The sequence below is a fragment of the Labrus bergylta genome, chromosome 15 (assembly GCF_963930695.1).
Source record: "Labrus bergylta chromosome 15, fLabBer1.1, whole genome shotgun sequence".
NCBI lineage: Eukaryota > Metazoa > Chordata > Actinopteri > Labriformes > Labridae > Labrus > Labrus bergylta.
Genome location: NC_089209.1, coordinates 11,197,873 through 11,223,967, shown reverse-complemented (window position 1 = coordinate 11,223,967; position 26,095 = coordinate 11,197,873). Strand labels below are relative to the sequence as shown.

Genomic DNA, 26,095 nt, shown 5'->3' with positions numbered 1-26,095 from the left:
TGTAAGTCCCAAAGGTATAATTGGACATGCATTCCTGGAGTGCCTGATGGAGACTGAGAATGGGATAGGCCACACAGTTGAATATGTGTGCACTTTTCATTCACAGTCTTATGCTGGAGGTTTTTGGAAAAAGCCCTTATAGAGAGAATCAGTGGGAAGTGAAAAATAACAAAGACTGGATTTCAGAGAGGAGTTAAACTCAGTGACTGAAACATTTTCCTCTCTTTACTTCCAGGAGTTCAAAAAACCTTTTCCTGATTAGGTTCCACTTTTTTTATGAGCTATAGAAGAGGGGAATCATTTTTTGGCACAACCAGGCACACTTTTACTTTGTGAAAATAGGCCACTTTTAGACAAAACATCAACTTATAAATCGGGATAACTTCCTTATTTTAAAGGCAGGAACAAATAGAGATTATCTGCTTGATTCTTAAGCTCTGAATGCAGTTCTTTGCCATTAATTCTTAAACCTCTCTAAAGTAGGTGTCAATGGGTTTTCTTTTCCCACAGGCTTCCTGCCACATTGGTATTTTGATATGTATTAGACCCAGAAGGTCCGTAAATTGGGTTTAACAGTCGCCATCAATGTAACAACAGAATCAAACTACATTCATAAATAATATTTCACTGATGTCCTTGCAGAGGGATTACACGTGTTTTCATTTAAGTGATGAATTCAGTAACCTAAGTGAGTCTGACAATCCCAACCAAAATGAAAAGACTGTCATGCAACCAAAAGGCTGCTGAATCCAGACCCATGATTGAAGTCTGGTCCCCATGTGCTTGAACACATAGTGTCTGCTGAAGACCTTTTCACCTCTACGTACGAATATCACCAAGACAAAAAGAGATCTCATGACTGTAATATATAGTGTAACTGGTCGGTCCAAGTCAAAGACAGGAAACTAGCTGAAAACCTTTTGTTCAAAATATTGACTTTGTCAAGAACATTGTCCTTCATATCATTTGGAAGGAAACATAATTTTTGGACATAAGGCTCCCTAAGTCACTGCTAAAGCTTATACAAATCTCATTTTGAAATTCTACCTGAGCCACTAAGTATGCACTTTTTTGTAAAAAAACAAAACAAAAAACCTATAAGCTTGCATTCTAAACCAAAGAACCAAAGACAAACTCAAAACTTTGGAAATACTGCCCTCTTCTGGTAACACTGCAGAATGGTAGAACAGATAATGCAGTCCACTGTTCAAATCTGATAGTCTCTGTTCAAACAAGTTCCTGAGCTTTAAAAAAAAAACAAGCTCACAGTAGCAGAAGTTCAGTTAATGACTTTGGTAGGACTTCAAGTCCTCCAAACACATATGTTTGCACGAGATGTAAATGAGAGATGACTTTATCAGAAAGGCTTTTGCTGTCTCAGCAAGTAGTGTTCTTCTTTTAAGATTGAAGGCTTTGATTGGACTGATACCATGCATTAGAAAAAATGCTGTAGTAAAACTATAACATTTACAGTCTATGAGTAAATGTTGTAGTGTATAATGAGTTATAAATACAGCCATTTAGAGAGGATCCTTTATTTGTAAATGTCCTACAGCCCTCTTCATATTTTTTTAGGAATAATAATAATTAAAAGAAAAAAAAAAAAATATATATATATATATATATATATATATAAACACAGTATATTATTCCTAGAAAAATATTACAAAAATATTTTAAAATGTATAAACTACATGACATCTGCCAAACACCCAATAAAATAAATGTTCTGTCCTGCTCCGAGACAAAAACGATCTGAACCTCACCAGAAAAGTTTTAACTGTGATCTTTGTTTGTGCTATTAGTCTCCACTGTTTTCTCACATTCAATTACAACCAGCAGCTGTTTCCCTGGAATATACAAAAATGTCAAGACTTTGTCAGGCACAATTTTGACTAAGTTAAATTCAACTGAGTGTGGGGTGCTGGTGGCGCAGTGGATAGTGCGCACGCCCCATGTATGGAGGCTGTAGTCTTTCAAGCGGGCGGCCCAGGTTTGAATCCAGCCTGTGGCTCCTTTCACGCATGTCGTTCCCCACACTCTCTCTCTGATTTCTGACTCTATCCACTGTCCTATCTCTACATTGAAAGCCCAAAAATAAATCTTTAAAAAAAATATTCAACTGATTGTGTGTACATGTGTGAAGTTCAAAGTGCAAGTTCCAATAAGCTAATGAGAGTGTGACAGAGAGAAGCAACAATAGCAAATAGATACATAACTTCTGAATGGATTCAGAGAATTGCACAAGCTGTAAGTAAAAGGTCATGAGACCAAAAACTGATTCTCTTTTCTATGTTTATCAACACACAAGGGGGCATTAAAAAAAGTGAAAAAAAAACTTTTAAACAGATTACAAGGTTGTGTTTGAGTGAAGTGTGGGAATAAGGACTATCCATCGCAGCACAAAAAAATTGGAACAAAGAACACACTATGAAGCTACAGTTGAAATCTGGTAATTTTATTACACTACTTCAAAAACATGGACTGCATAACATTGTGTGATTTTAGTGGCTTTAGTGACAGAGCTCAGTGAATATACACTCTGATGACTGATACCAGGTTAACATGTTATGCAGACAACATTTTGATGGTTTTAAGGACAGCCAGCTTTGCTTGGTGTGAAAGGAGGCCAGTTTGTGCGCTTGAATAAAGTCTGAAGGTCGGGCTCAGACCTGAGGTGAAAAGCATTTGCAAATTTGATTTTGGTTTAACTTCCGCCTGGTTGTGTGTGCATGATGTTAAATGTGTCACATTGATTAGAATCTGCACCAATAAAGACAAAATGTACTTAATCAACTTTTATGCAGCTGAAATCTGGAAATCCAAACTCTTGTAGGTCTGACTACAAAATATACCACCTCTCATAAACTCTATGCAAGGAAAACAACTAATTGTTCCAGGCCCAGGTCAGGGGGAAGGAGGTGACTGGGAGTATTTATGGATTGGTGTTTTATTTTTTGGCAGTCTGGAGACGCTCGCTCACATTTTCCCAGTTAATGACATTCCAGATAGCCTTAACATAGTCCGGCCTCACATTTTTGTACTGAAGGTAGTAGGCATGCTCCCACACATCGATACCAAGCAGTGGGATGAGACCTGAGGGTCAAAGAGATAAAACAATTACCCTGATGGATCTTTTTCAAATGGGGATTTTGAAAAAAGGAAACAATAAAGCAGGAATAGTCAAAAGACGTTTTAAACTGACCTGTAGTTCCCATCAGGGGATCCTGGTTAGCACAAGCAGCAATACGAAGTCTTGCACTCTCCTTGTCGTATCCTAGCCAGCCCCAGCCTGAGCCTTGCACAGCCACTGTGGCAGCAGACATCCTCTCCTTCATCTTCTGGAATGAGCCAAAGTCCCTCTTAATGGCCTCCATCAGCTCCCCTGCCAGGTGTGACACAGACAGGTGCTTCATCTGGGCAATATATGAAGTTAAGAGCAAGACAAAAAAAACCAAAAAACAATACATATTTCTTTCATGCCTTATTTACATTCATAAAATACATTATCTGGAAAGGTTAGGTCTGCCTCCATGTTCTTTAAGGCAGCGTCTTCAACCTCTAAAAGGCAGACAGACTAAAGAAAACAAACAACACAATGCTGAGATTGCACAACATTTTAAGGTTAAAAAAATATGACCTCCTTTCACTCTGTTTTCTATGCTAAAAACTTGGACCAGTCTCCTTTACCGTTTGAGTCAAAATAGTTAAATAAACAGTAGAAATAGTTATAATTTAGATAGGTGGCTGTAGAAGGGTTATGCGAGAGCCAGTAGTGACCCAAAAGAGAAGCAGCGATGGTAGCACTTCTGGAAACTCGTGACAACAGTTTCATGCATTGCTTAATGCAAGTGTCGGTCATCTTCCAAACAAAGCCTGGAGGGGCCGTAATACAGAAGACAAATTGTTTTACTTTGAATGGATTTCTTCATTACCCTGTGGCTCGCCACCTCCATTTGGAGAGAGGTTTGTCCAGAAGATAGAGTGGTTAATGTGGCCGCCTCCGTTAAACTTCAGAGCGGGCTGGAGAGACACCTGTGCTGTCACATCTCCTACAGGGCAAATAAATTCAGGTCAACACAAAAACTTCAGATCTGTTAAAAAAAAAAAAAGAAGAAAAAGTAATTGTTGGCATGGTAATAAAAAGATGTACCCTGAAAATGAGCATTAGGGTTACAACATGGTTAAGTATATTATGCATATTAATGAATGCATCTCTATATGTCCATTTAGAAGTATTTTGCTGACTGGTTCATGAACATTTGTGCTTGAACCTTTGGCTAGTGCCTCCTGATATTTCTCTTCTGTAACGTTGAGGTTGTTGACATATGTGGCATGGTGCTTGCTGTGGTGCAGCTGCATTATCTCTGCATTGATGTGGGGCTCCAGGGCGCCATAATCGTAAGTCAGGTCGGGGAGCGTGTGCTTCTGCCGTGAAGCAGCTGCCTGGTTGATAGTCTGGCTGAGGCTGGCTGCACACCTGAAACAAAACAATATGAGGAAAAAAAAAAAAAAAAGCTTAAATAGACACATGTCTGAGTAGTAACTGTTTGAGTTTTCTAAACACATAAAGAGACAAATATAACTTTAATATCACAGCATTAGCCTCCAAAAGCGTTGCATGGACAGAGTAATCAGTTTGAGTTTCAACACTTTGATAAGCCTTGAGCAACTGGCTTGAAATGACCCAAATTTCTGGTGTTAATGTTGGATTAACTATGCAGTAGTTTTGGTGTGCTCCAAGTTAGCTGGTTAATGTGAAGTGTGTTTAAACAACAAACTACCTTGACAGGAGGAAAGAGCACGACTGCACTTTAGTCAAACATCATTATTTTATTTGGTGCGCCACAAGCTAACCTTGATAAGGTCCAAAACTAAGTTAGCATCCTGTTAGCTTCCTGTTAGCTTCCTGTTAGCTCTGAATAAACAACAGTCTCAAGTTCATGAGCAATCGACACACGCACTTGTTTTGTCCTCTGAAGCTAGTAACAGCACATAAATCGTAAGCTGATATCATTGTTACCTGCGTATTTGACCAACTCTGCAAAGCATGTTCATGGTGGTGCTCATAAGGTAGAAACACACACACACTGCTGACTGCCCTTGAAATGTGCAGTTTCAGTGTGGCAGCACAGTGGACCGTACCATTATCACCCCGCGGGGGGGGGTGTGGATGAGGGTTTTACAACTGTAACACTTCTTATTTCTTAAATATCTACACCAGAAATACATTTTCGTCTTTGACTATATTGTAATAAACTGCGATATGTTTTTATAAAATATCGTATTATGTATTTTATTCGCCTTCCGATTAACAACATTTTAGATTTAGCCTTCTGGTTGGTTTTTCGTTGCTTAAAAGGTGCGAAGGATAGGGAAAAGCATATTTAAATAGTTAAAAAATAATAATTAACAAAATAATGAACACATGACTATAAATACGATTTCTATATTAACACTATAAGTACAGAATACGTCACAAAGGAAGACATAACCAAAGCAGCTATTGTAAACTACGATATTTATACATTTGGACAGTATTTTTTATTATCAATAACTAACTAAAACTAAGAGCAATGCAAAGTATCATATGACGTCTCTTCTGCCTAAACGTAGACGATATCAGAGATCGTCTATACTAAGGTAAAACAATCACCCAGTTGTAAATCCAAACCAATGCGACCATAAGTCTTGTGCTAAGAAAACAAACAGGATTTCTTACGTAGCATTTTGTCCTGTTTTGCTGTAAGGCCAAAATAGGACAAAGTAAATCAGTGTCCAGGCCTTCCAAAATCTAAGTCAAGAAATATTTCTCTACAAGTAGTACATTTTTTCATTATAAATAACTCAGGGAATTATGATTATTACTTATAAATATTATTTAGCAAGCCATTGTACAATTATATTTAGAAGCCACAGCACAGATCTACAACCCATAACCATCTAAATTACAATATAGGGCTTTCAAGTGATTGCCGTAATTCATCACGAATCGTTGTCATTATGAATTATGTTCTTAACAAATTTGTTTCCAAAATGCCAGATCCCACAAATGATCCGTGTTTGTAAATAAACAACCCAGCCAGCTATTTAACTTATCGTTATTTAAGATGAGAAGCTTTTTTTTCTCTCTCCTAGAAGTGTCCATTCCATTCTTATTCATGTTTTTAGGATCAGGAATTCGCCGAGGAGTGAGCGGTTTTCACATGTCTCTTTCCCCATCTTTGGTTACGCTCTGCAGCAAGGCGAGTGCAGCAGCAGCAGCAGCCGCCGCTCGGGCCAGAGAGAGCCATACTGTTCTACCTTCAGTGACGAAGATGATGGTGACCACGCCGAAGCGAGACAACTACATATAAATTGATCGCTAACTTTTTTTAGTGTAGTTTCAACTTTTCCCCACGTCTTTAACAGCTACAGAGGCCGAGACTATCGAGAAACATCGAGAGAAACGGGTCTGGTAAGTGTTCCGATGGCTTTGGGCCTGTTTGTCTGCAGCCTAAGAGCCCGCTAGTTTCAGGAAAAGGAGCGCAAGGGAGGGAGTCATTTCCTTCACCGCCATTTTGTGATAACAAGGAGCCGAAAACAGATCCGAGAATTACTTGCTGCCAGGATGAACTTACAGCGAATGCTGTTTCATAGCTTTGTTTTTTTTAAATGCATCGTTTGTTTTTTTTGCCCGCGGATGCTAAATGTTATTAGCCCCCCCCCCCCCCCCCCCATACTTTACCCTGCTTAGCTTTATTTCTGGTGCTTGCTATCCATCGTTGCCGCCTGCCACACCAGTTATCATACGGCTAGACAGCTTTTACCACCGATAATACTAACTTTAATTCAGTCGGAGAGGTCGATAACTTAGCCCCCGAATACATTCAACTGAACTGGCGGTCAGAAAACACATAATTTATGTCACTTTAGTAAAGTTGTGCATGCATGTTTTATTTAACTGCGTGTGGCCTCTCAAGACGATGCAGGCGCTGCAAAGCACGACACCCAAGAATGTGATAATTGATGGATTTATTTGGATCTTTTTTTTTTCTTCTTCTAGAGGCAACAATGACGAACGAGGAGCCTCTCCCCAAGAAGGTAAGCCGATTTTTCACGTCGCACCAGTCCCTTCATGTGCAAATATGAGCATTATGCATTGACTGTGCGTCTTTATCTAAGCAGTGTTTTGTGTTTTGTTTTTTTTCCCCCCTCTTGAAGGTTCGCCTCAGTGAATCTGACATGAAGACCCTGGCCAGAGAGGAGTTGTGCACAAGGTAAATAAAGAGCTCTACAGGTGCAGATTCCTCATGTTGCAAAGGGGGAAACGCTTGTTTATTTTAGGGTGAGCTGCTAATGTTGTTCATGTGTCCTGCCCCCCCCCCTCCTCAGATGGAAACAGCACGAAGCATATGTCCAGGTCCTGGAGGCAAAATATGCAGAGCTGTGTTGTAAGTACATCTGCTCATTTGTCCTCGCCCCGCATTGAGCACTACACTTTACACAGTGCATTTGGCAGCATGTGAAAGGGGCGTTTCGTCTAATACACTTTCTCATCTCTCTCGCTTTACCATCTTAGCCAATGATGTAACAGGGCTGAAGGAATCAGAGGAGAAGCTCAAGCAGCAGCAGCAGGAGTCTGCACGAAGGGAGAACATCTTGGTCATGCGACTTGCCACCAAGGAACAGGAAATGCAAGAGTGCACTGTGAGTGTCTTTATTTTCCCGCTGGTATTTTACAACGCTTTTGGATTTGATTTTTTTTAGAACATTTTACCAACAGTATGAGGATACGCTGTTGACCGCTTCTTATGCACTGTTCTCCATTGTCTGCTGTGAGTAGTGTTGTAATAAGCTGTGCAGTCGCAGCTCAACTCCGTGGCTGCAGCTTATTACTGTATTTTTCATGATTTTTAGGTTGTTTTTAAGGAACATTTTCAGGTGCACGTCAAAGGTTGCCATGGTAACTTGGTTCAAAAAGAGCATTAATGTAGATACGATACGATACACTTTATTGTCCCCTTGGGGAAAGTTGTCTTGGACTCAAATACACTGTGTGTAATGTTATGAGACTGCAAAAAATTTTGTATTTGCATTGAATAACTCAAACATGCATTCATTTATTCTACATCTAATTATCTCACTGTTGACTGATGTATAATTAGACACTGTACTACACTGTGTATCCATTCAGTCTAGTGGTATGTAGGCTAAAGGTAAATGGTGCCAAGAAGGGCATCCTTTGCTCTTATCAGACTGACAGCTCAGTGGATCACCTAGTGGCTTTATAGCAGCATGCGCCATTCTTGCAGGGCAGCTGAGGTGAACACCAGAGAAACTGCCAGGTAGATTTTTAAAAGGCTGTTTAACCTGATTGTCACTTTCATTTAAACCACTGAGCTTTCAAAATGTGTAGGAGCCTGTGTTTTGACTGATCTTGTAAGCTGGCCGTTGTGTTTTCAGGCGTATTAGTTGGGCCTTTTTGCATCTTGTGAAAATATAGTCAAATGGGTTATTTAGAAGTTGGGGATGAATGTGCCTGTGTCAGGTGAGTTGTTAAAGATAAATATGAAGTGTTCTGTCCTTCTTAAAATGCAATATTGTCAGCTGGTTGTGTTTGGGAAAGCCGCTCTATCTTCCAATAGGTTTCAATAGAGAACTCAGATGGCTTTGATGTTGTATAGGATCAAACACAAGAGCTGTTATTAGTCACACAGTGAAGTGTTTTTATTTTGCATTCATTTGTATTTCAATCTAAATGTGGTTAAAACTGATGAGTTTTCCACAGAGCCTCGAGGAGCACGTGTCTTTTCTTCTAGTACTCTTTAGTGGCTTGTTCCTTTTCTCTTGAGGCTCAGGATTAAGAAGGCATGTGATAATACTGACGATCAAATGACTTTCAACCAAAACATAGAATCTGATTTGGGGATATGTTGCTAATGTGATTCCATCAACTAGGGATTGATCAAAGCTTGTAACAGTAGAAATGCTCATTTCCAGTCATTGACACTTGTTTGTTTTATCCTGCAGACCCAGATCCAGTACCTCAAGCAAGTCCAGCAGCCGAGTGCAGCCCAACTGCGGTCATCCATGGTGGACCCGGCCATCAACTTGTTTTTCCTCAAAATGAAGGCTGAACTAGAACAGACTAAAGACAAACTGGAGCAGGCCCAAAATGAACTGAGTGCCTGGAAATTTACACCTGATAGGTAAAGACAATCAAAATAACCCCCCTCCCCCCCAAAAAGTCAAGACTTCCTCATGCCCCCCACCCTCACTCTCACTGCAGGCATGCAGGAACAATGGTGGGGGGGAAGGCTGACAAATGCTGTACTCACCACGAGACTCAGACTTTACAGAAAGCTGTTTTTGTACTCTTGCACTGTGCCAGCTACATATCACATAACCTAAAGAGAAAAGACAGTTTGGTCAGGTGACACTTGTGTTTCAGCTCTCTCCCCTCGTATCCCCTGACCGTCCAAGGGCCTGAAGGAGTCCGGACTGTTCCTGAAGAGGTGGTCACTTACTTCCCAGCACGGATATGCCCTCCCCGCACCCTCAGTCCAAAGCAGACAGTTCACATATAAAGTAGGGGGGTAACGGTGGAGGGTGAGTCAGGCAGGGAGCATCCCTAGCCTAAAACAGCAATTGAACATTTTAAAGACAATACCTATACTTGGTTTATAAAGACATTTAACTGTGGATTACACCACACACAGACCCCTCTAGTGTGCCTGAGAAGCGTAAAGACTTTCTGGAAAGTCTAGAAACAATGCAGTAATATGAGGACAGTTTCTAGTATATAAAAGTAAGACTTTTGGGGAAGAGACTCTAGAAGGGATGTTAAGACTCTGAGCGGAGCCAGATCCTCGGCCCACAGAGAGGGCTGTGGTCGAGTCGTGAGGGTCCTGTCGCCTGTGTCTTTGAACATGGGCCCACTCACGGTAGAGTGTATTTACATGTTTTATTTTGTGACTTATTTCTTTTTATTGGCATTTCATTTGATCTTTTCTCTTGTTTCTCTGAAACAAACACTTACTGCAGTGTGTGTGAACCCAGAAGCATGATTGGCTTTGTTTTTTTTCCACTTTGTATGAATATTTGTACTTAAATGATAATTCTTCAGTTACACACTGAAACACACTGCTGTAGGTGCACTGAGTCCTGTTTATAACTTGTGAATGCAAATGTCTTTAAAAAGTCTTGTTCTGAGTTTTTGAGAATGTATTTCTTGTATTTCTGTGTATTTCTGTTGTTGACCTCACAATCTTTCCCCCAGCCAATCATGTTAGTAACTGACTAGACTTCAATTACTCACCTGTGTTGCACAGATCTTAAGCCACTGTCTTCAGAATGAAAACCATTTGGAACAGGATTTTGATCCTTTGCTGTTTTAAAAAAAATCTCATTCCTACTCTGGTTTCTAACTCTGAGATACGACGGTGAGATTTGAGCTGGTAGTGTAAAAACAGCTGTTAGGCAAAAAGCATGTTTTCCAGTCCCCTTAAAAAAGATGTAAAAGAACTGCTTCACTACAGACAACGCACAAGGCAACCAACTACATTATATGTATTTCATGATTGCATTTTTTGATGCAGCTAGTAAGAATAACATCCATTATTTTTGATGTGTTTTCTAAGCTGTTGCCACTTTGCCACTACTCTTGCTTTAATTGGATCATTTTAGTTAATGTTAAAGTTTCCTCCGTTCCTGCAGACCGAATAGATTGCGAGTTGATTCTAGTTTTCATAGTGTGACTGCCTGTTTCTTTTAAATTAGGCATGCAGATTTAAAGGTTTTACACTTCATAAATACTTTTAAAACGACAGTTGTGCTGGACTTTGGAAGTGTTGCATAACCTGTTGTGAATTGAAATCAGCGCCTGACGCTCTTCTGATTTAACTGTTTAAACACTTGCTTCTGTGTGTTTAAATGATGACTACACAAAACCAGTGCTGGGTTCTGGAGTGTACATGTCTCTTTGCCATTCACATTGTTGATCTTTAATTGTAGGAATCTGGTAATGTGTTATTCTAATAATAACTCTCCTACATGTTTTCATCTGCTTTTCCCTTAAACTCGGGGATCAAGCCAGTGTGTTTGAACTTTGGTTGATCTTGGCAGTTGCAGGATTGCTGCTTTTGTTTTTAAGTACTCACTTATTCTTAAATACACAATATTGTGTAAAGTTAGCGTTTAAAGTGATGCATTACTCGTATTCAGAAATGTTTTGGTCATTTTAGGGCGCTTGGGTGCAGTGACGTTAGATTTCTGGTATTTTTTTATACTATTACTTGATGAGAGAAAATGTGTTTTGAATCTTAAATAAGGAATAATCTCTTTGGCCAGCGTCTTCCTGGTAGTTTTATTTTCAATTGGACTATATTGGATGTAAAAAATAAAAAAAAAATGTGATTACCATATAGTCATTGAAGAAAGGCCAGCTTAAAGAATGACTGTTGACCCCTAGCTTGAGGATCAGGCAGTTAGAACAGATCTGTGGCGTTTTTAGCGGCTGTGTTTTTTCCCCCCTGGTTCACTGTGTGATGTGAGACTTGTTTCCTTTACAGCCAAACGGGGAAGAAACTGATGGCCAAGTGTCGAATGCTGATTCAGGAAAACCAGGAGTTGGGTAGGCAGCTGTCCCAGGGGCGCATCGCCCAGCTGGAGGCGGAGTTGGCCCTGCAGAAGAAGTACAGCGAGGAGCTCAAGAGCAGTCAAGACGGTGAGAGCGACCTGGCTTTCATTTCTGACAACATGTGGTTGCTTGTCATGTTTGTCATCATAACATGCTACTGCTAATTTGATGATTGACTTTCTTTCTGTTCCTGATGGTCTCCTGTAACAGAGCTGAACGACTTTATCATCCAGCTAGACGAGGAGGTAGAGGGGATGCAGAGCACCATCCTTGTCCTGCAGCAGCAGTTGAAGGACTCTCGTCAGCAGCTGTCTCAAAACCAAGGGGCCTTGGCTGGAGCAGGACCAAGCAGGACTTCACCATCAGCTTCCTGCTCGTCTGCCGACCCGTCCACCCAGCCAGAGCAGGCCAGCGCAACCCCTGATCCAATGGGCAAAGACTTCGGGAGGGTTTCCAATGGACCAAGCAATGGCAACTCATCCCAGAGGAGTGAGACCACTACACCCAGCCTGTACCGGGAGGTCAGCAGCACAGAGGAAGACTTTCCCATGTCCCCAATGGTTTCGAGCCCAGGTGAAGCTGAGACCAAACTGTCCAACCACTCTGAGGAGGCGTCAGGGAGTCAGACTGCTGCTGGGAGAGTTGGAGGACCTGTGGGTTTCGGGAGCCAGCTGAGTGCGGGGTACGAGAGCGTGGACTCTCCAACTGGCAGCGAGGCATCATTGACTCAGCACTCGAATGACACAGACTCCACAACCGACCCCCATGAGGACAAGGCTGCTGTGGTGACCAAGAGCACCAGGACTGCAGGGTCACGGCACACTCAGAACGGCCTAGACACCAGCACGAGTGACACCGCAGTTTTGTAATGTACTTTTGACATCCACTGTCTATTTTTTTTTTTTTTTTATAATATACAAACAAGGCAACAAATGCATAGTCTGTGACACAGCACTGCTGTCCAAGACGTTTTGTTTTCACCTACCATCCCTTACCCCCCCCCCCTCCCCCGTGACGCTTCAGTCACATTTGTGTTGCTAAACAGGGATATAACAGGAATGGGTTAATGTTGAATCGAGTGGATGTATGATTAAAAACTAGTACGTTTCATTCTGCTGTTAGTTTGAGCACGTCTATGCCGTTTTTGTTTGAGCTCTTGACACTGAAATCAGGCATCTGGTGTTGTAACTCATCGTCAGTCAGTATAATCACTGAATTACAGTAGCTTCGCAAAATTCAAGGGTCATTTTTAGATGTTGGCCTGTGTTTTTCTTCTTTTTTTTTTTTTTTAATGCAATTTTAATTTTTCATTGACAAAAAAATGGTGTTCAAAAGATCCAGTTGAATTGTGAGTAGTTTCTATGCGATGTTCATATTATTCTGACTTCAGTCCTTTTCATGTACTGACCAAATACCAATAAAGATTTTTAATACTACAGTGAAACTTATCCTTACTACCCAAAAATATCCATATGAACATTAAATGCTTGTTTAACCTATTTGCTCAACTGAAGGTCTTGTGATATATAATCAACCGAGTGAAGATTGAGTGGATTCTAACAAAAAAAAAACACTAAACATTTGGCCTTATTTTAAAGTGGGATTAAGTATAGTATTTAAGTTGTGAAGACCTCAGATGACATGATACATTCAAACTCATAGTATGGGGAAGTATTGCATGAAAAATAGGAAAAGGATACAGAGAAGTAGTTAACATGCATTTGTATGAATAATTTAAAAGAACAATGTTTAAAGAATATCAGTATCCCATAGTAGATGCAGTACATCTGTAATGTTTTTATTATGAAAATACATAGAATATAAAACGAACAATTTGTATTTCGAGTCAATTAGAACAACATTTCATTTAAATGTTTCAATAAACTACATATGAAGAAGTGACATCCATGTGAAAGAACACTACTCCTCCGAAACACACGACGGCGCTGTGGTGCAAACAACCACCGCTTGAACATAACTCACAGTGACGCTCTGACGAACAGGCAGTATCGACCTATCAGCCAACAGCGGAGCACAGCGCAGTGTGGACATTCAGGAACAACACTTTGAATGCAAGGACTGCAACTTGAACCGGACTATTATCCATCAAAATGAACAACGGACCTGTCGTCATCGTATCTGCTGCTCGGACTCCCATTGGTGAGCTATATAATTAAAAAAAAATCATTTGAAACAGTTTGCAGTTCCTGAAAATGTTAATTGACTATGTGTCCTCACTGTTTTGTTTATATTAACTACAATGAAAATGAATAATTATTGAAGCTGTCATTCTCTGTTTAAACATGGTATTTCACATTTGTCTTATTTAATGTTTTTTTTGGGTTTTTTTTCGTGGTTGGTGTCATTTAATCAAATTCGCGTTGTCTTGCGGGGTTCTGATTGGTTCGTTAATGTGTTCGGAGTATTCTGTGAGCAGTGATTGGCTGGCTGTAATAGTTCCACGTAGCACGAGCTCGCTGCCATTGGTTACCTACCGTGTCACAGCAAGCTGGGCGTGATTTGTAGCAAGGATACAATCTACAGTCTATGGATAAAGTACGTTTAGTGTGACTCTGTGTCTTGGTGTATTTAGAAAAGTGTACAGCAGGAATATCTTCAATATCTTATGTGAATCCTGGTGAAAGTTTACTTTGCATTGTCGACTTCCAGTATGGGGGTATTTAAATTGAAGTTTGTTTAGTTTCTGCCAATTGCCATACAAAATGTGTACTCTTGCTACAGCAGCATTAGTTGTAAGCATGCATGACATCTGCGTTTTAATCAGTGCTACAAAATCCGACAGTTTATACAATGTACAAAAATTGCACAATCTTGAATTTGCCCTCTGGGGCTCAATAAAGTTGTTATCTTGTAAAAGAAGAGATCTAAAATGAACTGAATTATCACTGACTTTGATCTCCTTATTGATCATTTTCACACAGGGTCCTTGAATGGAGCTCTGTCCACAGTGCCACTCCCTGACTTATGTTCAGTGGTGATCAAGGACGTCCTGAAGCGGGCAGCTGTGAAGCCAGAAGAGGTCTCTGAGGTTATCATGGGACATGTCCTAACAGCAGGTGAAAACTATGAACCGCTGCAATAGAAGTGTGGCAGCTGTCCTTTGTGAATGTGTGTTTGTTTGGTGTCATTCTGCTGTGATTATGTTTACTTATTTGTTTATTTCTGTTGTATTTCTTAGGTAATGGGCAGAACCCAGCACGTCAGGCAAGTGTTGCAGCTGGTATCCCCTACCCTGTCCCTTCATGGAGCTGCCAGATGGTGTGTGGCTCTGGACTGAAGGCTGTGTGTCTGGGAGCTCAGTCGATTCAGACTGGAGAGTCTGCCATAGTGGTGGCAGGGGGCATGGAGAGTATGAGCAGGGTAGGCTATATAACACAAGGAGTGACTTCAAGAGGAATATTACATTGATTTAATTTGAATTAGATTAAAGTGACAATGAAAATGAAACATTTAAAAGTTACCTGATCCTCAGTGTTAATGCTGCAGTTAGTATCTATCTGAATGTGACCAGTAGGTGTCAGTAACAAACCATTGAACTTATATACGTGTCAAAATAAAACATTTTCCCTGTAATTACATTACAGTCTGTACAAAGAAACACAATTTTCTGCGACAACTACAGATATCTTGCAAATTTACCAAAAATATTTGTTTTTATTTGGAAAAATGATCTGACAACTTTTAGGCAATTTATGCAGATTTCTCTTTAGTATCACTTTAAGCTTCCCTGATCGTGTAACATCACTGACCCTAAATTATAACATTTTCCTGCCTAATACCTTCTGACTGTCCGTTTAACCCCTTTCTGATCAGTACAGACTTCTTTGCTCAAGAAAGACTTCTTCAAGTATCCAACTGAGTGTCAGAACCCTAAATCTTAATCCTGCTACATGTGTTGTTCTGAAAAAAACAAAAGGTAGTTTCTTGGAGATGTATTGATTACCTGTTTCCCTTAAAGGCTCCTCACACACTGCAAATGAGAGCAGGAGTGAAGATGGGCGATGCCTCCCTGCAGGACTCCATGGTGGCGGACGGCCTGACAGACGCCTTCCATGGCTACCACATGGGCATCACAGGTGTGCATGGTGGAGGATATATATTTATACATGTACACATCTAAGTATTTATTTTAATTATATATATATTTGAAATCTAATTCCCAAGCTGAGAATGTGGCAAAGCAGTGGGCCGTTACTCGAGAGGAGCAGGACCTGTTTGCCGTCCAGTCCCAGAACAAAGTAGAAGCTGCGCAGAAAGCAGGACACTTTGACCAAGAGATTGTCCCGGTCGTGGTGCCGTCCAGAAAAGGTATAGAGCTTTGGAGCCAATAAATTCACAATGTAGCATCTGTTTCAGAAAAAATGGTCTCATCCAGTCTCATGTCTGACATCTTCAGGTCCAGTGGAGGTGAAGGTGGACGAGTTCCCCCGTCACGGCAGCAAGGTTGACAGCATGTCCAAACTCAGACCCTGCTTCATCAAGGACAGCAGTGGAACAGTCACTGCTGGAAACGCCTCAGGTTTGAGCCTTGAAACATTTAGAGAGTTTTTTTTTTTTTTTTCCTCATCTAATCTTATAAATATGTTTTTCTTTGTACTGTAGGTATTAATGATGGAGCAGCAGCAACCGTCCTAATGAGTCAGTCAGAGGCTGAGAGGAGAGGTATTAAACCCATGGCTAGAATTGTAGCGTGGGCTCAAGCTGGACTTGACCCGTCTATCATGGGAACCGGACCAATACCAGCCATCAAGAAAGCGGTGAGAAGTCAGAGGCACCTTGATGTTAAAAAAATAACTGTTGAATTCTTCCTTGTGTTTACTTGTGTCTTTTTTTTTGTCTTTGATAGGTTGAAAAAGCAGGTTGGAAGCTAGACCAAGTCGACCTATTTGAGATCAATGAGGCATTTGCTGCTCAGTCTATTGCTGTGGTCAAAGAGCTCGGGCTGAATGTAGACAAGGTATGAACAAGTTTTCTTTTTTTTTGGCAAAGAGATGTCTAACTTCCATCTTTTAGGCATTTAACTCCAGAATCAAACTATGTACAAACTCATGGAGTTCTTCCTTCCCCAGGTAAATGTGTGTGGCGGTGCCATTTCTCTGGGCCATCCCATCGGCATGTCCGGCTGCAGAGTGCTTGTGACCTTGCTGCACGCTTTGCAGAGGACTGGAGGCCATAAGGGAGTGGCGTCTCTCTGCATCGGAGGAGGCATGGGCATCGCCATGTGCGTGGAGAGGGACTGAGATGGGACATGAATTGCACTTAAACTATTTTTAAACGGATAAGGGATACTGAAATATGTTTACGCTGCAGGACTTGATATAAAATAGTTTACTAGGGGTCTTTAAATCACTGTACCTGAGGCAGAAATGATTGGAGTAAATGTAATTGCTTCTCACTGTGAAATTCTTAAATTAATTTTTCCTCAGGTTCTAGCTTAGTAGCATGTGACTTAATGCAGAACTATCTGGGATGTGTCGATGTATAACTTGTGTATGCTGACAGCTTTAACATAAACCAGTCGTACATATTTTACTTCTTGCAGTCAGGTATAAGTTGTGCTAAATAGTCACTTTACTAAAAGGGAGTAGTTTAACCTGCTTTCAGTTGTGCACAACTGAAGAAATTAAAACATTAAGGGCCTGATTCACTCAGAATGGATTGCTGCAGCTAATAGCTCCAAAAGTTGAGCTTCAATTGCTCCGGCTATCTTCTCCGTCTCAAGGTCTAATTCACAAAGTATCAACGCAAAATATATTCAGGCGAAAAGGCGTCCTGCTCCGTGCAGTTTGCTCTCGTTTTGCGTCTGAATTTGATTGACTATTTGTAATGGGAACATCAAAGTAATATTTACAGGCTTTAAAAACAGATCATTTACTATTTCATAGTCAAACAGGAGAAATTGTTTTCCTAACCACTGGAAAGGTTGCTTAACAGCCCTTACAAATAGTGGCGCAGATACCTTCTTACCATTTCAATATAAATGGTAGTTATTGCCCAAAAATCACCAACGCTGTTTGCCCACTTAGCGGGGTCAAGAGCTGAGCAATCCTTTAGTGAATCAGGTCCTAAATATGCAAAAGGATGGCTTCACGGGTGCCTGATATGGCAATATTTTTTTATTTTTAGAAATTGCTCAAACTCAGATTTTGGTTGTTGGTGTTGCCATTGGTTACCAACAACATTGTGAAAACTGATATACATTCCTCTTTCTCTGACCTATTGTGCAGACTAATACAGCTAAGTGCCATAAAGGTTAAGTATGCCAGCATTCTCTAACCTTGAGCTTCCTGTACAAAGCTCTATGTTTATGAAAATGTTTCCTGTAATGTCTCTGTTCAACATATCAGTAAAGAATTAGAATAAGCCATGAAGTCTTCTGAATTCATTAATCAAAGCCTGCAGAAAGAAGGACAGATAGCCAACCTGAATTAACAAATCAACGGCCATTTACAACCATTGGAGCTTTATTGAGTGTCCAAAAAAAACAAATGACTTACAGTTCCTCCGTGGGCAAGAGACAGGGAGTGAGAGAACAGTAAATAGGCAAAGTGCACAGCCTACAGTAGAGCAACAGCCATGAAGAGCTCCTAATGTATAAATACAGACAATGAACTTCTGGACCTATCACAGCCTCTTAGCCCTGCAGAGATCCCGACTGCACGGCATCCTGGTACGACTGTCCGCCCTCTTTCTGCTCTGGGAAGAGTTTGATAAGGTCGTCAATACGGAGGATGGTGATGGCCGCCTCTGTGGCGAACTTCAGGCTCTTCGTTTTTACCATAGTGGGCTCATACACCCCCGCCTGGCGGTTGTCCCTCGGCTTTCCGTTTACCAAGTCCAGACCGATCCTGCAAGACCAAATAGTATTCACATACAGCATGGTTCACATACCTCTAAACATCAAGTGTACAAGTCGCGGTGTTATGAACTTTAAGAAACGACTCAATGTACAACGAAGTCCTTCACCTGTACAGGATTTTCTTTTAACCTCTCAAGTGTTTTGCCTCAATTTTTCATATCAATAAAAGGGCAGCAAAAGGGGGCGATGTTAAAGCGGCAACAAACATTAGTGCTCATTTTCAGTAAATTTGCCTTTTCTAGAGCCCATGGTGTTTTATGTTCCAACCGAGAGTGAAGAACCCAATCATTTTCAACTTTGTAGACTCACCACTTGAGATGCTTGCGTTCAGGATTAACCTGAGCCTCGTTGTGGAAGGCCCGAAGCTTGGCCACCAGATCAGTCGAGTCCTGTGCTGCGTTCACAGCGAGGGTCTTGGGAATGACAAGGAGGGACCGAGCAAACTCTGCAATAGCCAGCTGCTCCCGAGAACCCTGCAGAACACAACAAGCGGCATGCTTCAACAAATCTTCTCTTTGGGGAGAAAGCATCCCACAGCCTAATTTTCTTTTTGCTTATTATCAAGCTCACCATGCTGGTAGCGTAATTCTCAAGGTAGATAGACAGAGCTGCCTCCACAGCGCCTCCTCCTGGCACTACAGACTTTGACTCCAGCACTCTCTTGACCACACAGAGGGCATCATGCAGCGAACGCTCCATCTCGTCACACATGAAGTCGTTGGCCCCACGCAGGACGATGGATGCTGATGTGCGTGCTTTGGTGCTGTGTCAATGCAAAAGTAATTTAATTTAGACAAACGGATCATGCAAATCACAATTCTTTCCACTGTCCTAGCTTTTCACAGCTCTTACCAGAACTACACAAGGATAAATGACTTGCACTGAAATGTTTTAACCCAAAATACAGCATTGTGTACCCAGTACAAAACTTGCAGTCCTTACTTTTTAACAAGGATGAGCTCGTCATCACAGATGCGTTCCTGCACGACCTCCTCAGCCATGCCAAGCATTGTGGCCTCAAACGTCTCCTCTCCCTCCAGATTGGTCAGAGACGGGCAGATGGTTGCTGAGAAATTACAAACATAAATAATGTCAATTATAAGTTTCAATCTCTGAACAGAAAAACTAAACCAAGTCCTTAAAAATGGAAAAGTACGCTTTCCCTTCAAGTTCTTTCAGCCTACCTCCTGTTGCCTTCGCGATGCGTTTGAGGTCCCTCTTGAGAACCCTCCTCACTGCCATTGCTCCGACATCCACAAAGTACTTCAGACACATGTCATCGATGCCACCGGTGGTCAGGATAACGTTGGCGCCTGCTGCCAAAATCTTCTGGATCCTCTCCTTGGTGATATCAGATTCTCTGTAACAACAAAAGATGATGACTCAGCATCACTGGTAATACCACAATACAATACATTATATACAATTCTTTACAAAATTGTCCAGCCCACAGTACTCATACAACAGCTCAGACAGAAGCTGCTGCCTTGACTATGGGCTACTTTTGTTTTCTCCCACGCGTATCACTGTGTAAACTATTGATTAAGCATCACAGCAAATTTAAATGGGATAGCCCTTCAGGCTGTGTACGGCGGTGCAAGAAGGTGAAAAGCAGTATCCACCTTTGTCTGATCTGGTCAAGCTTCTCTGGGTCGTTGATGATGATTTGGACTCCCATCTTCATCTTGGTCTTCTGCAGGCTGAAGTCCAGGCACGCAATCTTGGCGTTAACAACACGCTTCACCATGCCTTTGTAAATAAGACAAAACATGTTTAAAAAAAATCCAATCAATCGAGTGCACCTCAAAACCCGACTATGACATAATTCAATTTCCAGATTTTGAAACATATCCTTCTACTTAGTGATACTATACTGTCTGGATAGAGAAATGCCACAGTAAACAAACTACTGTGTCTACATTCTTCAAAGCCAGTCTACTGTTTCCCACGCGTATCACTGCTCAAGCCATCAAGTGAGGCATGGCAGCAAATTTAAATGGGAGTTCAAAAAAGGATTTATAGATGTAGGAGGGGTTTCATAAGCAAGTCACATGTTACAGTTGAAATATTGAACTTAACTAACCTTGTGAGCCAACAATGCAGTTCACTGCGTAGCCATTAACAAGGAAGCTTTCTTTCTGGCTGCGGCCGTGAGCTTTCAGCACATTGACAGAGTTGATGGGATACTTGGCCACCCCCTTGGCGTCCACAAACTTCACAGCCAAGGCAGCGTCCACCACCATGTTGGCAAAGAAGTCTGCTTCACTGAGGGATTGGGGTTAAGGCAGATACAGGCTTCATTATCGTATTAAGAATTAATTAATATGAATTGTGCCCCAAGTGTTCTTGCAAACTCCAGGCATACAAAAGCAGGAAGTTGTAAGTTGGATCTTAACACATGCAATGCACATGGAAAAAAAAGATACGTCCCAATGATTTTTGAGGACATTGAGGTCTTGGCTGCATTTATCAAGCACTCTCTGCCCAGGTCATCTGTCCCAATTGTGAGATTCTCATTAATGTAGCGAACTGCTTCCCTGGAAGATTGAAAACAGTTTCATGTCAAAAAATGGGAACACATCTGCTTGATACAGAGACGATCTCTATAAAGAGTAGTTCTCAGTGTTAGCATCTTACTTGCAAGCCAGACGATATCCACTGATGACTGATGTGGGGTGGATCTTTTGCTTCACCAGCTCATCTGCACTCTTGAGCAACTCTGCTGCAATAATTACCTGGAAGAACGACGACGAACTTAATGAGTAAAATCTGAGATGCCGTCCATATTCTAACTTTTAACAACAACATGTTGATATTCACTGTGCCATCATTTCATTAGGGGAGGCAGAAATGGTACTGCTCGACCCCTTCAGACACTGAAGGACAATTTCTCTATCCCGTTAGCATAGCCACACATCCGTTAAAGGGCAGATGCATGGTACTAAAACAGGACATCCATTTTGCATTAAATGACAGGAATACAGATAAAGAATAACCAGCAAAGTTTACAAGCCACGATCATTTTCCCTTTGAGCTACCAAATGACAATATGCCAAAGCTCTGACACCACATAGGAGCAGGCGTCTTGTCCCCCCCCACTCACCACAGAAGTGGTCCCATCTCCGACCTCCTTGTCCTGCAGGTCAGCCAGTTCACACAGCACCTTGGCAGCTGGGTGCTCCACTTCCAGCAGCTTCAGGATGGTGGCTCCATCATTGGTGATGGTCACGTCCTGTCAAAAACAAACCAAAAAAAAAGATAAGCAACTAGGGCTGGGCAATATATCGAGTTTTTAAGATATATCGATATATTTTCAAACAAGATATAGGGTAAGACAAGGTCGTTAATATCGATATAGTTTAAGCTGCATTAAAATAACGTTACAGAGGTGCCAGGTCACCTTTTTTTTCATCTCACTGATGACTGACTGACTGTCTCTCTTAACCTTGCTCCTCCTCTGTCTCTTATTGTATTTAAGGAACATTTTTATTTTATAATATTACTTTCTAAATTCACAAACAGGTAGTTTCTTTTTCCTTGTGTTTTCACTGTTAATAAAATACACATTTTTATATATATATATATATATATATATATATATATATATATATATATATCGAGTATCGCCATTCAGCTAAACAATATCGAGATGAGTTTTGGTCCAAATCGCCCCAACCTTACAAACAACTCAGGATAAACATTTTTTTTTATTAATGATACACACACTGAAATCCCTTCTTAAAACATACTTTTACAGACTTGCTTTTTATGTGGTGCCGTCTTCTTACTTTACTTACTTTTTTATAAACTATTTTTTATCTTCTTGTACTTCTTACCGTTCTTTTATTTAGGCTCTTATCTCCTATTTATGCTCATATCTTGATCTCCTCTTGTGTTTGAACTTGGTAATTTCTTACCTTACTTTGTCTATTTATGTTTCATATTTATATTTACTTTTAATTAATATTATAGTTTTGGGGTTTTTGATCCTTTAACCACTTGTTTCTATTTCTTTTACTGCTCTTACCGTCTTATTGCTGTTATCTTATTTATTTTTTTCAGCTCTTTTAGTTTCTTACATATGTTTTAAATCTTTGGTTCCTCTCAGCTCTTGTTGTTGGGTTCTTGTGTTGCCTGGGTTCTTATAATGGTTCTTGTGATGGTCGGGTTGTACATGTCTGAAGGGTATCGTGCACTTTGGGTCCTTTTCTGTTGAATTATATTTAATCATTCTTAGTATTTTGCATCTGTTATATTCTTACTGTTGTTAATGTTCTCCTGTGTTTGGTTCAGTTTGTTCTTGCTGTTTGTCAAAGCACTTTGTAAACCTGTGTTTTTTTTTAAAAAAAGGTGCTATATAAATAAAGTTATTATTATTACTGATTAAACGTGATGTAGGATGAGGAAACAGACCCCAATGTCGTCAACCAGCATCTTGTCGAGGCCAACAGGTCCGAGGGAGCTCTTGACGATGTTAGCGATGGACGATGCAGCCATGACTGCAAAAGACAAGAAGACAGCTGCTACTAACAAAAAGATATCAAGTACAACCTATCTTCACAGTCAGCTGTACAGTACTAGAATATAATAACACCGCCATACCGAACATGTCTTGTCAATTTATTTAGTGGGGCACACAAAAAGGTTAACCACACCCTCAGACCATGACTATGTTTTTCTATCCCATTAGCATAGCCTTCCATTCAACGAGACGGGAGTGGAAGGTACTATAACGGGACGTGCAATCCACACTTTAAAGCTGTTAGAGTGGGTGTAAACACAACACAACTCCACGGTGCTTTGCATACTTGCATTAGTCGTAGAAGCATAATTTAAAAATAAATAAATCAGAGTTAGCTTGTATTAGCATTAGCCACACGTGTGTGTCGCAGACTGTAAATTAAATCAGTTCTCTCGTTGATCTTACGTCACCAAAGAAAACACGCAGTGCGCGTAAGAAACAAAAAACTGTAGCAGAAACTAAACTCACCATTCTGAGTGCGAACAGATTCGCCAGTTGTTCTCTGGCCGAGCACATTTAACGGACCATCTAGTAGCGACATTTTCAGAGCACCACACGACCGAGAAGAAAGGAAGCGGCGCGGTGCATTGTGGGTAAACCGGCATTAAGCAGAAGCTTCGAGAAAGAAAATAATTTAAAAAAGAGGAATAAGGGAGTTTTTCAACTATTATACGTTTTAATAAACTGTTTTTCTATATTCATTTTCACGTGGAAATGGTCTCAAATCATTTCAGAAAATAACGTTTTGCGATATTATTTCTATACACTTCATTTCCCATCATGCCTCAGCCTCTTCTTCTTTGATAATACGTTTCTTGTCTATTGAAGGCTGCTCCCTCTTCTGTTCAGTGGAAAGATGTGCAGATAGATTTTTTTGTGGATATACATTTCCCCTTTTTATAATTAAAATGTCATTTTTGTACTTTGTGCTTATTGTGTTTAGACAAATTGTTCATATTATTATTTTTTGAGTTACATGTGAACGTAATATCTACTTTTGTCTCTTACTGCCATATTGTACGGCAAAGCAAAATTACAAATGTGAGACAAATTTACATTTTTAAAAACCTTTTTACATTTTTTGAAAACAAAATTACAAAACCAAAAACACTTACATCAAACACATTTACATCTTATAAAACAACACTCTTACAATCGCTGAGTCAAATTTACAAGAGGCAGAACACTTTTACCAATCCCCAAACAAATTTACAAACGACAGAATCTTGACAAAATGGGAATGTACCAAATGTCCGAAGTGACCCGGTATGGAAGTGATCGAGTGAGGGGTCATTTTGTTTGTTTTGTTTTGTCGCGGTACATTCCCTTTCCGTCAAGATTCTGTCGTTTGTAAATTTGACTCAGCGATTGTAAAAGTGTTTCACATCTTGTAAATTTGTTTTGTCCTCGGTAAGTGTTTTTGTTTTTGTTTCATAAAATATAAAAATGTTTTTCAAAATGTAAATTTGTGTCACATTTTGTAAAAGTGTTCAACACTTTGTAATTTTGCTTTGCACTTCCTAGCCACCGTAATATTGATGATCCAGGCGCATCACCAGGAATTCTGGGCCCAGAGAGAAGATATCACTGTGGGCTTCAAACACCACAGCCTGAGCCAACCCTGCACAATTATTATAACCACACTTCCATTACACTTCTGAACCTTTACAGCTTTAGGGAACTAAACATTTGTATTTCAACCTGAAAAGGAGAGGTTCAGTAACCACAGAGAAGAGGGATATTTTCTCAGCAACATCTGAAGTAATATTTATTTCTACAAAAAGAAAACATTTCACACAACAACATATGTACAGGAAGGTACAGAGATCTGCAAAATGACACGAGGAGGGGGTTGTGATTGATTCTAAAAGTATGAATACAATAGTGTGTTTGCAAAAAAATAGATCAGAATAATAAATTGTGCTGTTGCCTCTTTGGGTGCCTTTTGATTGTTTTTCTATGCATATTTCCAGATTTCATTGAATACTTAAAAAAAAAACTCTTTATAGAGCCCTTAACTGTCAGGCCCCAGAATGTTTGTCAGAACTTATTCACCTGAATTCACAAATCCGTTCATTAAGGTCCAACACCCTACACCTGCTGTCTGTCCCACGGACACATTTTAAGACTTGTGGTGATCAAGAAGAAGAAAAAAGAAAACTGCCGCGGATGAGTGTATGTTAATTAAGGGTGTGTGACCCTGTGAGTGTGGAGGGCTCTGTATTGCCTGACTGAGATTAAAAGACTCTAGGATGTGAATAAAATCAACAAAAAAGTGTGAGAAAAGCAACAGATATACTTGTTAAAATCACCTAAAGCAAGGATTTTTTTTTCAGATTTAGAAATTAAATGGGATAAAAACTCATAAAGCTCCCGAAAAAAATAATTGTTGGTCCAGGCAGTCATTAAATGACAAAATTTAACACATGATTCAATAAAAGAACCATAAAGCCCAAATGTTGGACTAATTTTAAACCAGGAGTGCAATTTAATTGTGGGGGGGCGGGGGGCGCTGGTTTAGCTCAGTGGTTAGCGCGTGTGCACCATTTAAACAGGCCTTATTGCAGTGCTCGCTTGTTATGGTTCACATGAACTGTACTTTCCCATACATAAATGCAGTTGAATAGCATGTTTTAAACTCAAGCAAGAGAAAGTCAGGCTACATATGGAGACGACCCTGCTGGGATTTCAACTCTCAACCTTCTCGCTGTGAGGAAGAAGTTCTTTGTTTTGGGCCTTATTGCCTTTATGAGAAGGGAAAGGTGAAGAGAGACAGGAAAGGTTGGGAGGAGAAAGCCAACCCATTGCCTGATCCTCTTGCTGTGAGTTCAAAGATCCTAACCCTAACACATCTGTCCTGCCTTGTAGTGCTCACTTGTAGTAACTTGTAAAAGGCGTGGTTAAAATTCAAGTGTGAGGAAGTCAAATCATTCAAGCTGATTTAATGATGGTTTGTTGAAAACTTTGTTGAACAAATTACATTAAATAACCGTTTAGTATAATAACAATTACAAGCTGATTTAATTGCCATTTATAAAATATCCAATAACATTGGTGCTGTAAGATGAATAAC

General features: G+C 40.3%; 4 protein-coding genes and 2 non-coding genes across 6 annotated transcripts; 2 read left to right on the top strand and 4 right to left on the bottom strand.

Annotated features, from left to right (window-relative positions):
- Nucleotides 1–2,437: 2,437 nt before the first annotated feature.
- Nucleotides 2,438–5,171, bottom strand: sod2 (superoxide dismutase 2, mitochondrial). The gene is made up of 5 exons (XM_020632921.2): nucleotides 5,024–5,171; nucleotides 4,275–4,480; nucleotides 3,936–4,052; nucleotides 3,206–3,385; nucleotides 2,438–3,096 (listed from the first exon to the last, which is right to left on the bottom strand). The coding sequence occupies exons 1-5, from the start codon at nucleotides 5,068–5,070 to the stop codon at nucleotides 2,951–2,953; spliced, it is 696 nt and encodes a 231-aa protein (XP_020488577.1). The 5' UTR covers nucleotides 5,071–5,171; the 3' UTR covers nucleotides 2,438–2,950.
- Nucleotides 5,172–6,246: 1,075 nt separating this feature from the next.
- On the top strand, nucleotides 6,247–13,056 carry wtap (WT1 associated protein). The gene is made up of 8 exons (XM_020632865.3): nucleotides 6,247–6,457; nucleotides 7,046–7,083; nucleotides 7,204–7,259; nucleotides 7,375–7,433; nucleotides 7,562–7,689; nucleotides 9,013–9,191; nucleotides 11,553–11,707; nucleotides 11,831–13,056. The coding sequence occupies exons 2-8, from the start codon at nucleotides 7,054–7,056 to the stop codon at nucleotides 12,487–12,489; spliced, it is 1,266 nt and encodes a 421-aa protein (XP_020488521.1). The 5' UTR covers nucleotides 6,247–6,457; nucleotides 7,046–7,053; the 3' UTR covers nucleotides 12,490–13,056.
- Nucleotides 13,057–13,621: 565 nt separating this feature from the next.
- acat2 (acetyl-CoA acetyltransferase 2) lies at nucleotides 13,622–18,008 on the top strand. The gene is made up of 9 exons (XM_020632861.3): nucleotides 13,622–13,780; nucleotides 14,563–14,697; nucleotides 14,820–15,001; nucleotides 15,600–15,717; nucleotides 15,806–15,949; nucleotides 16,038–16,160; nucleotides 16,244–16,398; nucleotides 16,488–16,598; nucleotides 16,711–18,008. Exons 1-9 carry the CDS (start codon nucleotides 13,732–13,734, stop codon nucleotides 16,879–16,881), a joined length of 1,188 nt encoding a protein of 395 aa, XP_020488517.1. The 5' UTR covers nucleotides 13,622–13,731; the 3' UTR covers nucleotides 16,882–18,008.
- Nucleotides 18,009–18,065: 57 nt separating this feature from the next.
- On the bottom strand, nucleotides 18,066–23,642 carry tcp1 (t-complex 1). The gene is made up of 12 exons (XM_020632860.3): nucleotides 23,491–23,642; nucleotides 22,914–22,999; nucleotides 21,604–21,732; nucleotides 21,138–21,235; nucleotides 20,927–21,037; nucleotides 20,584–20,765; nucleotides 20,123–20,249; nucleotides 19,685–19,860; nucleotides 19,443–19,566; nucleotides 19,071–19,263; nucleotides 18,810–18,973; nucleotides 18,066–18,489 (listed from the first exon to the last, which is right to left on the bottom strand). The coding sequence occupies exons 1-12, from the start codon at nucleotides 23,561–23,563 to the stop codon at nucleotides 18,276–18,278; spliced, it is 1,677 nt and encodes a 558-aa protein (XP_020488516.2). The 5' UTR covers nucleotides 23,564–23,642; the 3' UTR covers nucleotides 18,066–18,275.
- LOC114920256 (small nucleolar RNA SNORA29) lies at nucleotides 21,314–21,454 on the bottom strand. Its single transcript, XR_003808569.1, has one exon. It is a non-coding gene; the product is annotated as a small nucleolar RNA SNORA29 (small nucleolar RNA).
- On the bottom strand, nucleotides 23,102–23,240 carry LOC114920255 (small nucleolar RNA SNORA29). Its single transcript, XR_003808568.2, has one exon. It is a non-coding gene; the product is annotated as a small nucleolar RNA SNORA29 (small nucleolar RNA).
- Nucleotides 23,643–26,095: the final 2,453 nt, after the last annotated feature.